Genomic DNA, 17022 nt, shown 5'->3' with positions numbered 1-17022 from the left:
AGTGTAAAGGGACCAACAAGGAGACTTTTAAAACGATGGCATGACATTCGCTCTACGTATCCTTGATGACTGTGTAAACAATAACATCATGCACATTTGTTGTGTCTCATTTCAGAGACTCATTTAAGAAAATTAACCATTAAATTGCAAAGTGAAAAAAAGAAATTACAGTATTTTTTATTACGGTTACTTCTCTTGAATTAAAACATCCATACAAGAAGTATGCCGCCTAAATGTTCATGTGAAAACGCCAGTGTAGACGAGTATTGTTTTCATTTCAAAACGGCATTTTAAAACGAAAACACACTAGTGTAAATAATTTTACATGGAAAGAGCACAGGCAAAGTGTCTGTTTATATGAAAAGATTTATTTTATTTGATTTATTTATTTATTTAATTTGAGGTTTGTTTTAAAATTTCAATTTAGTTTTGTTATTTGACGTATTTCAATTATACAAAGAAATATGCAGCATTTTGTCCAAGCAATTATAAAAGGACATTTTTTTTCTTAAATGTCTTAAATGTCATATTGTTTTAATGAATTGTGAGAAAATTGTATCATGAGTTGAGTAAATTCATACATCCCTAACAAATATATTTTTTTCAAATCCACAGCAGACTTTTTGTCATTTTCTGAAAATGACTAATTAACTGATGGTTCATAAAGAAGCAATGATTTTGGTTTTTGTTATGCTGCATGATTTTTTTTTTTTTTTTTTTTTTTTTTTTCTGGCCAATAACTTTAAACTTGTTCACATCACGTCAGGAACCAGATCAGTCCAATTTGTGAATCAGATTATTTTTCAATTTGATATTATTGTTGAAGCATAAGTAAAAATGTACCTGAAGGACACAAGGTATACATTTTTTACAACTATTTTGCACACCAATGGACCTTTTTAAACATGTTCTCAGTCCTCGGATGTAAAAGTCATAGTGGTGAATGGAAAATACAAATATAATTTTTGCATTCCCATTTGCTCCAATAGCAAAATCCACAATAGTGTTTCTATGACTTACATAAAAAAAAAAAAAGACATTGCTCAGAAAAAAAGACAAATGTGTCGTCAAAACCCAGCCGTTGCATTAAAAACACTCATGCAGCAGCATTAGTTTGCTGCATTGTATTGCTGCATGATATTACGACAAAACTAGTGTTATTAAAATTTAGAAGACCATATTGTTTATGACAATAAAATACTTGCAGCAAACAAGTTTGCGAAGGTCAGAAGATCCTTTCGCTACCAAAGACGTTTTCATAAGAGTACCGCTGAGAGTTCTCCCTCACCCAGGGTGGCACGAGAGACGAGACCCTCTCCTGAGATCATCAATAATTTGAGGGTTATGTGCAGACGCCAATGACTGATAGGGAACGAAAATGTAGTAGATAGATGACACAAAGGAGCGGGGCGCCTTGACTGATGTTGCTACTTAAGCGGTGCGCGTTTTCTAATTATGTGATTTATGACCATCATTGCAGATTCACTGGCTCGCTCTTTTCCAGACCACTCGGCTCTCCTCGCCGCCTTGTACCTCCTCGCTCCATTATTGCGGCATTTATCTGCCGAGAGGACATTTTAAGAGATCCTTTTAATTAACCATCTTACACACTCTCTAAGCCGGGTAACTGGTTATTCAACGCAAATTAAGTTTTAAACAAGTGCGCATGGGTGCATACAAATGGGCGCCTTTTAAATGTTTTGTCGCTGCATCAAAAGTAAGATAACGTCACGAGCGGCAGTTCAGACTGTTGCGGTTTCAGGGCTCTACGCTTAATTTTCTTTTTAGGAGCTTGTAACTTAAATTTAGGAGCACAGTCAAAATTTCAGAAGCACGTTCTAATCAATAATCAAAAAATCTGATAAAAAAATTAGCATTCCCATTACGAAGTGATATTTGATTTCTTAAAGTGATTTAATTTGTAATGGCATTTTTCTTTTATTCATCTTTTATGTCAAAATTTTTTTAAATGATATTTTTTAAGCTTTTTAAAATTAGAAAAAAGTAGAATATGTTACCAATCAAATGAAATCATTATTACCAAAATTAATTTGTACTAGAGAGATGGCATAGAGGAACACAAAAGTGGCTTGTAGGTGTACTTTCATGTTTAATGAGGCTTAGAGGTGACATTAGTGCAATCATAAATTCATGTTGAGATTAATGTTTTAAAAATAAAATGTTGAATACAGAAATATTAAATGATTTAAATAACTAAAAAGATACTTTAAAAATGAAACTAAATCTGCCAGTAGGTGGCGGCAAGATTTAATTACTGAATCATATCATTCATTTGATTCTTTGAACTGCTGATTCATTCAGGAATAAAACTGACTGTTTTTATCAATGGGAAATTGAATCACTGACTCACTAGATTCATTTAACAATGCACGTTCATTCATAACGAAACGCCGCTGTGTTTGAATGGAGATGCGCAGCAGTGACTCGTTTCAGACTATTTTTGAAGACGAAATACAGGAAAATCAAGCAATAATGTTACAGTCAGACAATGTAAGTCACTTAATATTAACTTCTTGTTATTTAACTATTGTATTAAATCAGTATCTCATTTACAAACTCCCTCAATAATCATTAAAAGCTGTCACTCATCTTAGTTCATCGCGATCTCACAAGTGCCATTATAATCAACAAAGCTCTCTACACTGCACAATCAATCTCTTATTTACACTCTCTCTACACTTTGTTTATGAAAGGATTTGTGAGATATGTCTGTCATAGATTACTCAACGTTTCAAAAACACATAGGAACCTTTGAAGCTCCCCTCAGCGTGAACACAAACATGCTGATCGGGTCTCTCGCACATGGTGCTCTTAAATATTTTTTCATAGTCGCACGCAGTGGTTTTCAGTCGCAAATGTGTTTTAGGTTATCACAAGGAAGTGCGGACTCTCATCTCCATTCCAGACAGGCATCTCATCAAATTCACTCTTCCTGGGTGTATCATAGTGATTAAGAAGGTGACAAAACAGAGGACTGGCAATGCCTTCTCAGTGACAAGCTCTCACTCTGAAGCCATGCTGTGTGTGTGTGTGTGCGGCCTTTCGGCCTGGCTTTTTACCACTACACTAATTCTCCACATAATCTGCATGAAATTGAGCACCGTTTAACTCCAACAAAGAGGATCAACTTTCCGACAAACTTTTTGAATATTTTCGAACCCAGAATCCTAACAATTCCTTTCACGGTTGCTGTTGCCAATGACATTTTTGCTTCGGGGCATATCCTGCTAAATGGCATTCTAAGCACAGACTGTTATTTAGACAAAAAAGAGAGATCTACAGAACATTCAGACTTTCACATTTTCGCACTCATTAAGTGACCGTCACCCATGGCGACGCACCTTGGTGATGTGGTTGCCATAGTGAGCAGGGGAGAGGTTGGCGGCTTTTAGCTACCGAGTCAGGGCTGAGTGCATGGCCAATGACAGGTCAATCAGTTAGCGCAAATGAAAGAATTTCGCAAACAGGAGGCCCATTACAGCGAAGAGAATTACCTCAACGCTGTCTACCCTGTGGGGTGCTGCCTACAATCTAGATTTCTTTCAATCACAGTTCATTACCCAGGTGCAAAAAATCCAGGGAGAAGATTTTTGCTCTCTTTACACTCTTTCCACTGTGAAGTCAAAAACGAATTCGACGAACAATACGCTCCCGCCGCTAGATCCACGTGACGTGTCTCAGAACCCAAAACGCCAACACCACAAAGCAAAACTGTGAAAGATGTCTATTAGCCAAAGAGATGTTGACTCAAAACACTTCACGGTTTATTAACAAAAGGTTAATTAGCTATAACGCACAATGTAGCTTTCAAAATAAGAGTCTGATGTACCATGCAGATATACAAATGTTCAAATTTACAGTCATTTATTGCTATTAATAGAAACTAAGCTGCATAATTATGGATTGCTACAGTTATGCTTTTGATGTCACAACCACAAATGACGGTTAGCACTATGCCAATAGTTCAAGTGAAAACATCAGTCAGTTATTACAAAGGTCATTTCAAAGTAGCTGCTGTCATGTTGACAGGGAAGGGAATGAATTTCTGAGCTGAATTTCTGTGTTCAGTGTCACATGATCCATCAGAAATCATTCTAATATGCTGATTTGCTGCTCAAGAAACATTTTGTATGATTAAAAATGCTGAAAAGCAGATGTGCTACCTTATATTTTTGGTAAAACACAGCATTTGTGATATAACAGCATTATTTTAAAGACATTTGTAACAATGTAACTGTTTCATGGCCACATATACACTGCAGCTAAATTTTGTTGTCAGTTCACCTCTTACTCCTTAATCACGTTCTGTACACACATAATTTAATAAATATTTAAGTGAAAACCGCATTAACTCATTAATTAAACTGTGTATGTAACCGAAAAACTAGTTGTTACTGACCTATTTAAACGCGCATTAGAAATGCGTCTTCATCTGTATGTAAGGTGCAAGAAAATAAAAGTTAAATAAGTCTTAACCTTAACACATTTTGACACAGGGCTAGTTGTGCTCACGAGCCCTGCGCTAAAGTGTCAGTGTTGCCAGACCGTAGAAAAAAAAAAAACTGTCCCGACTATCCCGAACAGCATATTAGTGTTTGCGCTGAGGGGAGCTTCAAAGGTTTCTACGTGGTTTTGCAACGTTGAGTAATGTATCACAGTCATATCTCATGAATCCTTTCAGAAACAAAGAGTGTAAATAAGAGATTCGTTGTGCAGGGTAGAGAGCTTTGTTGATTATAATGGCACTTCGTGAGATCACATCTACATTCAAACACAGCGTTGTTCCATTTATGAATGAACATGCTTTTTTAAATGAATTTAGTTAGTCAATGACTCAATTTCCCATTTATAAAGACAGTTACTTGCTTTATACTTAAATGAATCAGCCGTTCAAACTAATCAAATGAATAAATGATTCAGTAATTAAATCAGTGACTTGCCGCCACCTACTGGCAGTTTTGGTTTCATTTTTAAAGTTTCTTTAGTTATTTAAATCATTTAATATTTAAATATTCAAAATTTTATATTTAAAACATTAATCCCAAAATAATTCTATGAATTTTTGTATGCACTCATGCCACCTCTGAGCTTCATTAAACATAAGAAAATACACCTACAAGCCACTTTTGTGTTCTTCTATGTCATCATCTGAAGTACAAATTAATTTTGTTAATAATGATTTCATTTGATTGGTAACTTATTCTGTATTCTTACTTGTTCTTATTCAGTAGTTTTAATTTGGAATTTTAAAAAGCTTAAAAAATATCATTTTTAAAAATTTTGACATAAAAGATCACACAAAATGCCATTATAAAGGTAAAAACAAAATTTCCCTGTAAATCACTTTAAGGAGTCAAATATCACCTCGTAATAATGCTTTATTTCATTCTAAATACTAAATACTTAAATTAACTTTAAAAAAAATATATGGTTGTAATTAAATTAATGAATTAAATAAGTAGATATGTAAATTAATTAATGAAATGAAATGAAATTAAATAATACATAATAATGCATTTTAAAAGGACACACTCTGCGTTTACATACAGAAGTCTTAAAGGGATAGCTCACCCAAAAATGAAAATTACCCCATGATTTACACACCCTCAAGCCATCTTAGGTGTTTCTTCTTTTAGACAAACACAATGGGAGTTATATTAAAGTGCTCCTATTATGCCATTTTAAAGGTTGCTAATATTGTTTTATGAGTCTCCTAAAACAGGTTTACATGTATGCAAGGTCAAAAAACACTTTAGTTTTCTCCAAAAATAGATTTAATTTTACCTCACTTCTAAATGATTCATAAACGACTTGTGCGAAGCATATCGAAGAATCAGTCTCTCTAAACCCCTCCTTTCTGTGAGCACTCACTGCTGTGATTGGTCAGATGGCACAGTCCTTTATGATTGGTCTACTGCGTACAGACAGACAGTCAAGCTGCATCAATCACAAATTTTTAAACTACAGTGGACCCACAGCTGAACAACAGAACTACAGAAGCTTGAGTAAGCCGTGCATGTGCAGGGTTGTTACACAACATAACACAACTACGCATTTTGAACGATCGCTAGAAAATACAATCTTTGTAGATTCATCTTTTGGAAGTGAATATAAAACAAATTTACTCTCATAGCGTAGAATACAGCGTCTTCTCGACATGACGTAAACCACATGGAAATTTTTACTGTGTTTGTGGGCAGGCAAGTTGTTTGCGACGTAGAATGTGGGCGGACATTATGCAAACGGACATACAGCCGTAACAGAATAAAATTTGAATTCCTGACAATAACTTTAATTATCGTGTCGGTTTCACAACTTTGCAGATAGATTATGTTTACATACAGCTACATGACACACTTCATGAAAGGTCATATTTGAAAAGGCATAATAGGAGCACTTTAAAAATATCCTGGCTCTTCCAAGCTTTATAATGGCAGTGAATGGCTGCTGAGATTTTGAAGTCCTATAAAGTGCATCCATCCATCATGAAAATTACTCCACACGTGGGGTTAATAAAGGTCTTCTGAAGTGAAACAATGCGTTTGTGTTAGCAGTTTGTGTCCACTTGAATGCCACTCTCTCGTGAAAACGCCCACAAAAGTTAGAAGCTTATAGTTTATAAAGTTTTAAATATGGATATTTTTTCACAGACACAACGATTCATGCTGTGTGGAGCACTTTTTTTTATGATGGATGGATGCACTTTATTGGACTTCAAAATATTAAATCCCCTTCACTGCCAATTTTTTGTATTTGTCTGATAGAAGTCATATACACCTAGGATGGCTTGAGGGTGAGTAAATCATAGGTTAATTTTCATTTTTGGGTGAAATATCTCTTTAAAGGTACAATAACAAAAACAGCCTCTTCAATCTAAAAGTCACTGAGAGGGTGGAAAATACAGAAAACTAAAAAGAAAAAAATTACTTTGTTTTTAAGAAACCTTGAATTACAAGTACAAGTGGATTTCAGAAATATGCTATAAAAGTGTAAAATATGAGCCCGTCCCAACCTAATCAGAGTGCTTGAAAGAAGCGTTTGTATCAGGGTGGGCTGTAAGCTCACTGGAGCTGTGATAGATGAGGCGTACAGTTGGATCAAGGATGGGATGGGGCGGAGAGAGATGGAATGAAGATGGACAGGGGAGAGAAAGGATGAGGCGATTGAAGGTAAGCCATACCTGTCCAAGGATCCCCCCCATCATGCTCCATATGGCTTGGCCCTCAGTCCTCAGCTGGCCATTGACATTCTGCAGGTCCTCCAGAGACTCGCACAGCTGCGGCAGATAAAACCGCGGCAAGGCGGGAGATAAGATAAGACAAGGACAAGTTGGGCAGCTCAGTCCATCACACACACACACACACACACACACACAGATGGACAGACTAACGTGTGTACAAATGCAAAGGTGTACACAAATCTGAATGGCCAATACATGCATACGCTTACAGTGCATTACAAAATCCAGGTTGATTTTAGGCAAACAACAAATGTTACACATCAAAACACCCTCTTGCGCAAAAAATAACATTTCCTATTATTAACAGATTCAGAGCCCAGCACACCATGAAATACAGCATTACACTCCCTGCGTTTACATCTGTCTCTTTCACGCGCACACACACACCGCAGTGGCATTTCGCCGTGTAGGGGCCACTCTCAGCTCCAGACAGTAGATAAGCGTCAGGCAGGCGTTTGATAAAGACGATGATGAGAGGAAACAGTGGAGAGGTGAAGTTATTATGGGTATGTGAAACGAAACTACAGAAAGCTTCCCCTTATCTCCACTGTCTGTGAAGATGAGGCTCCACGTGGGGAGCCTGAGCTAACATTTAAAACCGGCTGCTCTCCAACACTCACTCCAGATTAATGCTGATGGCTCAGCGGGGGCTAACACATAATAATGCAATTATTTATATAGTTACATATCACTAATTTTAATGGATTTCAGAACAATTAAATTTATATGGGCCGTTCTACAGAACTGGTGCAAACTGCTGTCACACAACCAAAAAAACCCATTTAAAATGAAGTATTAAAATCTTAGATGTTTACTAAGATCCTTTTATTGTATATTGAAACTAACAATAATATTTAAAATATCAGTAAGCTTAATACATATACAAAATCATCATTTAGTGGGTACTTGCAATTGGGAGGTGGCTGTCCCGAACCCTAAACCCTAAATTTCAACTTGATAATGAAATTGAAATAAATTTGCATTTTATTCCATTGTTGTTTTAAATATATCTCTTTTTTTAAGTCAAGTTTTAAAAATATATATTTATGTTGTATTTTCTTTGTAAATTATGTGACTATGTAAACAAAAAATTGTGTCCCGAATTTTCACACCACTACCGAAAGTGTATGTTTTAGTCCATTGGCTGAAAGTGATTTTACCTACATTTATGATCAGGAAATATTTATGTGTCCCTCTCTCTCATAGCTACAAGGTGTGAATAGATAGGTCTCATCATTTTGAGGTAAATGTGTTCAAAAGTATGAAAAATCTGTGCGTAACTTTAAAGAATGTCACTACCGAACACCGAACACTTTTTTTGGGAGTTATTCCTTGAAATGCAGTTTTTATATGTGTACAACTGTTCAGAACTGTGCTAGCTAACCATGTGCTGATTAGCTAGATCTTATAGCTAGATTCAAAAGCATCTAAAATTGTCACTACCAAAGCAGTCAAGACTGAACTTTTTTTGGGGGGTGTTAATCCATAAAATTGTTACTAACTGTTATAAAAGTCACGACCGTCACTGTTTCAGTGGTGACAAAAGGAAACACATAATCCTTTATTTGGTGGAAGTAAAATTTTACACAGTTACGCAAATCTTTAGTAGTGTTCTAGAGTTTAAATTCTGTCATGTGACGTGGTTGCTGCCAAAACATTACTGTCACTACCGAAATGTTTTGTCAAAAATACTGAATTATCAATCAATATGTCATGATAGTGTTTGGTTCAATGTATACTCAGACTAATGAATCCTTAAGTTTGAAATCAGTATGATCAACTTTTTTGCTTTTAACAAATTGGATTGAAAACGCAATAAATCTCATGAACCACACTTGAAATATTGTTAAAATTGTAATTGTTATTGATTTACCACTGAAAACTTTTTAATAAAATAGAAGCAAAAATATATTTACAAATAAAATGTAAGCAAAATCTCAATATGTCAATATAACCCTTCTTATTAAATTATATATTACTGTGTTTCAGTAGTGACAAATTTGGGAAGAGGACAAATATTCCAAAACATTCTGAAAATACAATATGAGAATTAACTGCACAATTACTAGAAATGTGAACCTTGGGTATTATACAATCTGCATAAATACACAATTTGTGGAAAAAGACTGACTTTGAACCAATTCTATAGAATGGCCCATATACAGTGGCACATAGAAGGACAGTTCAGCCAAAAACAAATTTTGTCATCATTTAATTTTTCTGCCAAACACAATAGAAGATATTTTGAAAAACACTGTGATTCAAACAATATTGAACCCTGTTTACTTTCATTGTATACACAAAAAAGTTTATCAAAATATCTCCTGTTGTGTTCTACAGAAGAAGGAAATGCACTTACAGCTGAATATTTTGTAAATATTATATGGTTATGTAATAAAAAATACAGAATTTACAGCACAAATAATATATATTGAGAAATACTGTTACTGTTATAAAACATACCCGTTTAAAATTTATTGTGAAGTATTCACAGACATAATTTTCTCACTGGTGACGCAAATGCACTCCGGTTTCCAATAATACAATGTTAAAAACATCCAACCAAACAATCCAACTAACCAAGTAACATACTATATAATTTAGGATTATTAGACATAATGTCCGGATGACTCAGTCCCTGCCTTAGACACAACTTTTGTGAATAAGCAGTCAGCTTTCCACAGATGTTGATTTTCAGCGGGATTTCTCTCTGAGGCCGGCGTCGTGCTAATGCATGTTGAGTGCCGTAATTAACAACACACACTCCATTAATACCGCTTAATACATGTGGCGCAGAAAGACTGGACGCCACATTAACTCCTCCAACTTCTCTCCTCGCTTTCATTCTATTCCTCATTGGGCCAGATGAGAAAACACCATCTACCCAAATCTGCTTCAAAATATCGTGTTTAGGAGGATTGAGGGCAGGAGGCAAATAAATAAAGCAGCACAGAACATTAGTTGCTGTTATATCAAGGGTTTTGAAATTTTCATTAAGCTTTTTTTTTGGATATGCATTTTAGCATGCCAGTTTTTTTTTTTTTTTCGTTTAGTTTTAATTGAATTGTTCATAAAACTTTTTATTTGTATTATTTTTGTTGTATTTTTGTAAATGTATTTGGTTTGTTTGGACTAATTTTGCAAGTAATTTTTTTGTACCTTACTGTTAATTGCTCATTGTTTTTGATCCTTGAAACAAATCAGAAATAAAACAAATATTGGCTGAAAATATGAAATAAAAGGTAAACATAAACATAGAAAACTACTAATAAAAATAACAAAAGCAGTAAAATTACTAAAACTAAAGTTAAAATGAAACTAAAGTTAAAATGAAAACTTGTAAATGTGTAAAAATGTGTAATATTATTAATTCAAATTATTAATAAACACTACAATAGTATATAATACTAAATTAACAGTAATAATTTTACAGCATTTCCATTTGTAGCTTCAGTTTAATTTTTGTGGCTATTTTTTTTATTTTTATTTCAGTTAATAGAAATACTATTCACCACCAGTTTTCATCATCTATCTTCATTAGCATAAATAACCTTGTGTTATACAAGACCTCTGCTTTTTTTTTATTTTATTTCTCTCTGCAGTTGGTCCAGCACAAAGTAGCTTTAAAGGAGATTTCACAGTTGTATTGTAAATGGAAAGACTGAAGCATAATTGGCATTATTTAGTAGCTGTTTAGAAGCTTTTCTGCACACTCCACTCCAGCAGTGCGTCATTATTTCCTGTTGTGCGTGCCTCTGCTTAAGCACCAATGGCCAAAATAAATGTGCTACGGACAAGTGCTAATGTACAAAATAGATGCTAGCGAGAGCTTGGAGTGTCAATAGTGGACAGACCTTGTTGTACTCCATGTGCAGCTTCTCCTGCTCACTCTCCAGCTTGTCTTTAAGGTTCTTCTGCTCCACGATGTTGTCCTGGATCTGAATCATCCTCATGTTCCGCTCTGAATACCAACAGACACGAACAAATCGATACTGAGATTGCTATCAGAGTACAGGAAAAAGTATATCAAAGGAAGATTGAGGGAAAAAGTGTAAAAAAAAGAGGAACGTTAAGATAAAAAAAGGGAGAGAAAGTACGCTGATAGAGGATAGGCCTCCTGCTGGAACCTAATGGAGTGTGTGCCCAAGGTTACTCCACACATCTGCTCTTAACATCACTCATTTGGAGGGCAAGTGCCTAGCTGCAAGGCTACAGAGCGGGATGCATGTCTTGGGCTCACTGTCTGATACCGCCTGCTGTTCCGCAGGCAGATTCAACTATGTTAGGGACAGTAAGTCACATGCTACAAATGCATCAATGCTCGTTTTAGCCATTAAAATGAAAAAAGTGGAAACATTGGGTCGAGAAATGTAGATTCTCAAAAAAAAGTTCATAGGCCTGATGAGTTAACAGGGCTTGACAACACAGACTGTGTCAAAGAGACTCGGAAGAGTTGACAGAACTGTGACGTGTTTTTAAGTCTTGCCAATTTTAATATTTATTAAGAGATTTTAAACAATTTAAGCACAAGAAGATGCAAAAAACAACTCAGTTGTACCAAACTGACTTCATGCATTAGGTAGTCACGTTGGAAAGGTCACGCGTTACTTAGGCGGAAGTACCAACCCAGGTCTACGAAGTGAACACGCAAAGCAAGTCAAACGCCCTTTACAAAAAAAAAAAAAAAAAAAAGGTAAAACAATGTCAGATTATTTTGAAGTTGGAGGAAAAAATGAGATGAGTTTTTCACACTACCCTAACTTTTTGAACCGAAATACACAGAACACCTTTTCAATGTGAGAGCTAGTGCATTTGCAGAGCTAGTGCAAGATGAGCATGGTTGTATTAGAGTATTAGGGTAAGTATTAGAGGTCCAAAGTTTACATCCCCCTTTCAGAATCATTAAAATTTGTAATTATTTTACCAAAATATAAGGGATCATACAAAAAGTTTATTTAGTACTGACCTGATACCAGATATTTCACATAAAAGATGTTTACATATAGTCCACAAGAGAAAATAATAGTTGAATTTATAAAAATTACCCAGTTCAAAAGTTTACATCCCCTTGAATCTTAATGCTGTGTTGTTAACTGAATGATCCACAGCTGTTTTTTTCTTTAGTGATAGTAGTTCATGAGTCCCTCGTGTCCCATGCCCGCTGTTCCTCGGAAAAAGCCTTCAGGTCCAACAAATTCTTTCGTTATTTGAACCCTTTCCAAAATGACTGTATGATTTTGAGATCCATCTTTTCACACTGAGGACAACTGAGAGACTCATATGCAACTATTACAGAAGGTTCAAACTCTCACTGCTCCAGAAGAAAAAAAACGATGCATTAAGAGCCAGGGGGTGAAAACTTCTTTAAATTTGAAGATCATGGTAAATTTTACTTATTTTGTCTTCTGGGAAAAATGCATCCATCTTCTGTAGCCTCTGAAGGGCAGTACTAAATAAAAAAAAATATATGATATTTAGACAAAATAAAAAAAAAATGTAAATCTTCATTCTGTTGAAAAGTTTTCACTTAATGCACGGTTTGTCCTTCTGGAGCGTTTTTCCTTCAGTAAGCATTTAAACCTTCAGTAATAGTTGTATATGAGTCCCTCAGTGTGAAAAGATGGATCTCAAAGTCATAGTCATTATTGGAAAGTGTTAAAATACACAAAAATGTGGGAAAATCAAAGAATCTGTGGGACCCGAAGGATTTTTCTAAAGAACAGTGGGCAGGTCATTTGTTCAGGACAAACAAGGGATTATTTTCTCTTGTGGACTATATGTATCTTTTATGTGAAATATCTTATTCAGGTCAGTACTAAATAAACAATAACATGCATTTTGTATGATCCCTTTTGTTTTGCTAAAATAATTAATTAATAATTAAATTATTTTATTTTCTATTTTTTTTTTTTTAAATGACTGACCGTTTTGCTAGACAAGACATTATTCCTCAGCTGGGATCATGTAGAGCCCTTTGAACCTGCATGAAAACTGCAGTTTGGACCTTCAACCCGTTGATGCCCATTGAAGTCCACTATTTAGAGAAAATTCCTGGAATGTTTTCCTCAAAATTCTTCATTTATTTCCGACTGAAGAAAGACAGACATGAACATCTTGGATGACATGGGGTGAGCAACTGATGTAAAGCTGAACTCATCTAACTTATCTACATCTTGGATGGCCTTAGGTTTCATACGTTATAATAAAGTTATACTAGGTTAACTACTGTTTTAATAAAGTTGAAACTTTATATTAGTTAAACTAAATTTAGCTGTGGTGCTGAAAGTGGCATCAAAAACTGTGAAATTTGAGAATTGTTTCAAACCACCTACCTAGGTAGTAGTTAACAAAGTCTGCCGTTAGGGCAGGCTGCTTATGTTTACGCCGTCCGTCCACGCTTGCGCTGGTATCAGATGTGTCCACAGGGAAGATGTCTGTGCTGATACCCATGAGTTCAGCTTTACGCATCAGCTTACGGATGGCTGAAGCACTAGAGGTGAGCGGCCGGGGAAGCTTCTCTCGGGGCACCCACGCCTGCGGCCGAGTGTTTCGAGACAGCTCTGCTTTCGCTCTGTACTGCTGGAGCCGCGTGGTTATTCGAGCCTAGAGGTCAGGAAATCACAAAATAAATGATGACTGATCATCTGATGTATGGAAGGCCATGTCTGCCTCAGAGTAAAGCGAACCTGAGCTTCAGGTGTGAGCTGCTTCTCCCTTTCCTGCAAGGACACTTTGCAGTAGGACTGCAGGGCCAGATAGTTCTTCCTTTTCCATTTCCTGTCAAAGCGGTCTGCGTGCTGCTTGCAGTAGGCAAAGAATGGATCCGCAATGTCCTGTGGGTACAAATGGATCATAACTTTAAAGACCGACTCCCACGAGACCTTAAATCTAGCTTGATAAAACAGAAAAGGAAAAATCAGTGATGAATGACACGTCATTAATAATCTGTTTTATATTATTGTTATTAATAATAGAAAATGAATGGATCCAATTAAAATTCTGACTGGATGAAATGCATACACAGCCACTGTAAAATGGTGATAAACACAAATTTGTATTAATGCATTAAGGCAGCAAGCTACTAGATTGCTTGGCAACTGTACACAGTAAACAACGTAACACAGTCTCTCAAAAATAATTGCTTTATTTTTTATTCTCTAAAACAGGGCTTTCAAAACTTTTTCTTACCAAGTAGCCTTTGGTAAACAAAGAGATGTTACATTTTATTATGTAAAACTGATAATTAGCCTGGCCTATAATATCATGCATATAGCATCATATTAAAGGGATAGCTCACCCAAAAAGATTAAAAATAAAAATAGCTTCATAAAATTAAGGCTGAACCACTGATGTCACATGGACTATTTTAACAATGTCCTTACTACCTTTCTGAGACTTGAACGTGGTAGTTACGTGGCTGTCTATGCAGGGTCAGAAAGGTCTCAGAGTTCATCAAAAATGTCTTGTTGTGAAGATAAATGAAGGTATTACGGGTTTAGAGCAACATAAGGGTGGGTAATGAATGACAGAATTTTCATTTTTAGGTGAACTATTCCTTTAATGCATTTTCATATGTTCAAAAATGTGTGGTCAGTTCGATTTTTTATTGGAAGAACTTAATACTTTTATTCAGCATGGATGCATTAAATTGGTATCAAAAGATGCATTAAATTAATCAAAAGTGACAGTAAATGAATGTATAACATTACAAAATATTTCTATTTCAAATAAATTGTCTTCTATTCAGCTTTCTATTCATCAAAGAACCCACAAAAACATTCAGCAGCACTACATTTTCAACAATAAGTTTGATAAGTTTTCTTGACCAGCAAATCAGCATATTAGAATGGATTTCTAAACAATCAGAGCATCCAGATGCTGAAAACTCAGCTTTGACATCAGAGAAATACATTTAAAATTATACAAAAATTGCATTTTTGATCAAATGTAATTGTGATGTAATTGTTAGAATAGTCACGGATCAGCGATCTCCACGGAAAACTGATTGTGCAGACCAAATTGCAAGCTGTAGAGACTTGGAGGGATGGTAGTACTCACCGCCTACAACGTGAGCAAGGTTTGCCTCAGTCGGCCTGACAGGGGCGTTAAAGCGAACAAAAGTATGAAACTCCTAAACTGTGAGTCGCAGGCTTAAGTGTTTTATGTCATTGGAATCCTTGGCTCATGGCGGATAAAATGCACACCTCAGATTTGATCGTGAGCCTGGCGGTATTTCTGATTTTTTGAAAAACTTTTGTGAACTAGTCCTAAGTTTTTCGCCCAATCAGAACTAAACCAATGCAGTAAATATCAATAACTATCAAAAAAGTTAAACCTTTGACTCACTGTTGCAAAGGGACACCAAAACGTTCGAAAGGGGTAGGGCCACTTATAGTAAAATGCCTATAATTCCTGAATGGAATGAGGTATCTCCGCCAAACTCAGAACATGTATGTAAGGGTGCTTTTACACCTGGCATTTTGTTTCGGAATCTGGCGCGTTTCCCCCCTTAGCTTGGTTAGTTTGGGCATACGTGAACACAGCAATCGCGTGCGGATCCGCGCCAAAACAATCACCCCGAGATCACCTGAACGAGGTGGTCTCGGCTTGATTAAAAAAGGAACTCCGGAGTGCTTTGGTTGTAGTGAGAAAGCAATCCGATCCAACGGACTAACGAACCAGGCTATGTCACATTGTATAATGGGTAATTACAGTTCCATGAGCAGCAGTAGCTATGTTGTTGTGCTAATACCTCTTAAAATGAACCTGTGAATGTCTATGCGTGGGCACATCTTCACCATTCAAAATCAAGGCGCCTTTTCATTTTATTATTGCTCTCTTTGTAGTAGGTGCATTTTAAAAACATTTTCCTGATGGATCCTGGACTCCTACTCAAAATTATATAACAACAGGTACCAAAAAATGCAACAATAAGCCCGCAAAGCTGTTGTTGTTCCATCCTGATGGATGACAGCTGAGCGGAACGCTGGAAAATAAACCGTGGAACTTTGACCAATGAGAGGACAGTTTACTTGCGTGCGACTTGTATTAACACATTTGGCCCATTTATAAACTTTGCTGTGTGAAAGCGAACCGCACCATGAATAAAAACCAACATTGTAATGATTTTAATCCCTGTTTTGGAACAAAGTAATCGATCTACAGGCGTGAAAACACCCTAAGAGCTCAATCTAAGGTCACAGGAAAAAAAATGATGGCATTGAATTTTTAAGGGCATAAAGGATTGTACAGCACACTATATTTGTATCATACAATAGAACTCCTCATTCTGGACAACTTTGCCTCTAGAACCACTGCTGTTAAACAAAATGTTTGTTAAATAATTGAGATGTCGTCAAAAACCTACTTTTGAGAACTAGTCGTAGGTTTTTTTGCTCAATCTGGCAAAAAACACTGCAGTACAATTCTCTGGAATCTCTAAGTGAATAATTACCAAAAAATGTTGACATTTTCCCTTTGGGAGGCTATAATGGTGTTGCTCAGAAAAAGGGCCTGTCCAAATGTACCCAAAAGCCTAAAGGAAAACGCAAAACTTCATGAAACCAGCTGAGCACATGTGACAGGTGATTCTAAACAAGCATGCAACGTTTTAAAGAGATCGGACTACGGCTGGCACTATACCAGTTAAAAAGGACTCAAAAACACTGTATTACTATGGTAAATGACCTGGATTTGCCAAAAATGTTTTCTTAATCATTGATTTAGGTTGGTACAGCCTTGCTAAATAATATGTAATTTTT

At 35.9% G+C, this 17022-nt stretch overlaps 1 protein-coding gene across 2 annotated transcripts in view; it reads right to left on the bottom strand.

Moving 5' to 3' along the window:
* The window catches only part of phf14 (PHD finger protein 14), a 120398-nt gene that overhangs the window by 73643 nt on the left and 29733 nt on the right, over positions 1 to 17022 (bottom strand). For both annotated transcript variants that reach the window (XM_051136951.1, XM_051136952.1), the window contains exons 8-11: positions 13948 to 14094; positions 13594 to 13864; positions 11116 to 11222; positions 7202 to 7297 (exon numbers count right to left, since the gene is read on the bottom strand). In XM_051136951.1, the coding sequence (XP_050992908.1) occupies positions 7202 to 7297; positions 11116 to 11222; positions 13594 to 13864; positions 13948 to 14094 (621 nt within the window). The remainder of the gene's footprint in view (positions 1 to 7201; positions 7298 to 11115; positions 11223 to 13593; positions 13865 to 13947; positions 14095 to 17022) is intronic.

Source organism: Labeo rohita, chromosome 19 (assembly GCF_022985175.1).
Source record: "Labeo rohita strain BAU-BD-2019 chromosome 19, IGBB_LRoh.1.0, whole genome shotgun sequence".
NCBI lineage: Eukaryota > Metazoa > Chordata > Actinopteri > Cypriniformes > Cyprinidae > Labeo > Labeo rohita.
The sequence above is the reverse complement of the archived record's forward strand: the minus strand, read 5'-3'. Positions and strand labels throughout refer to the sequence as shown.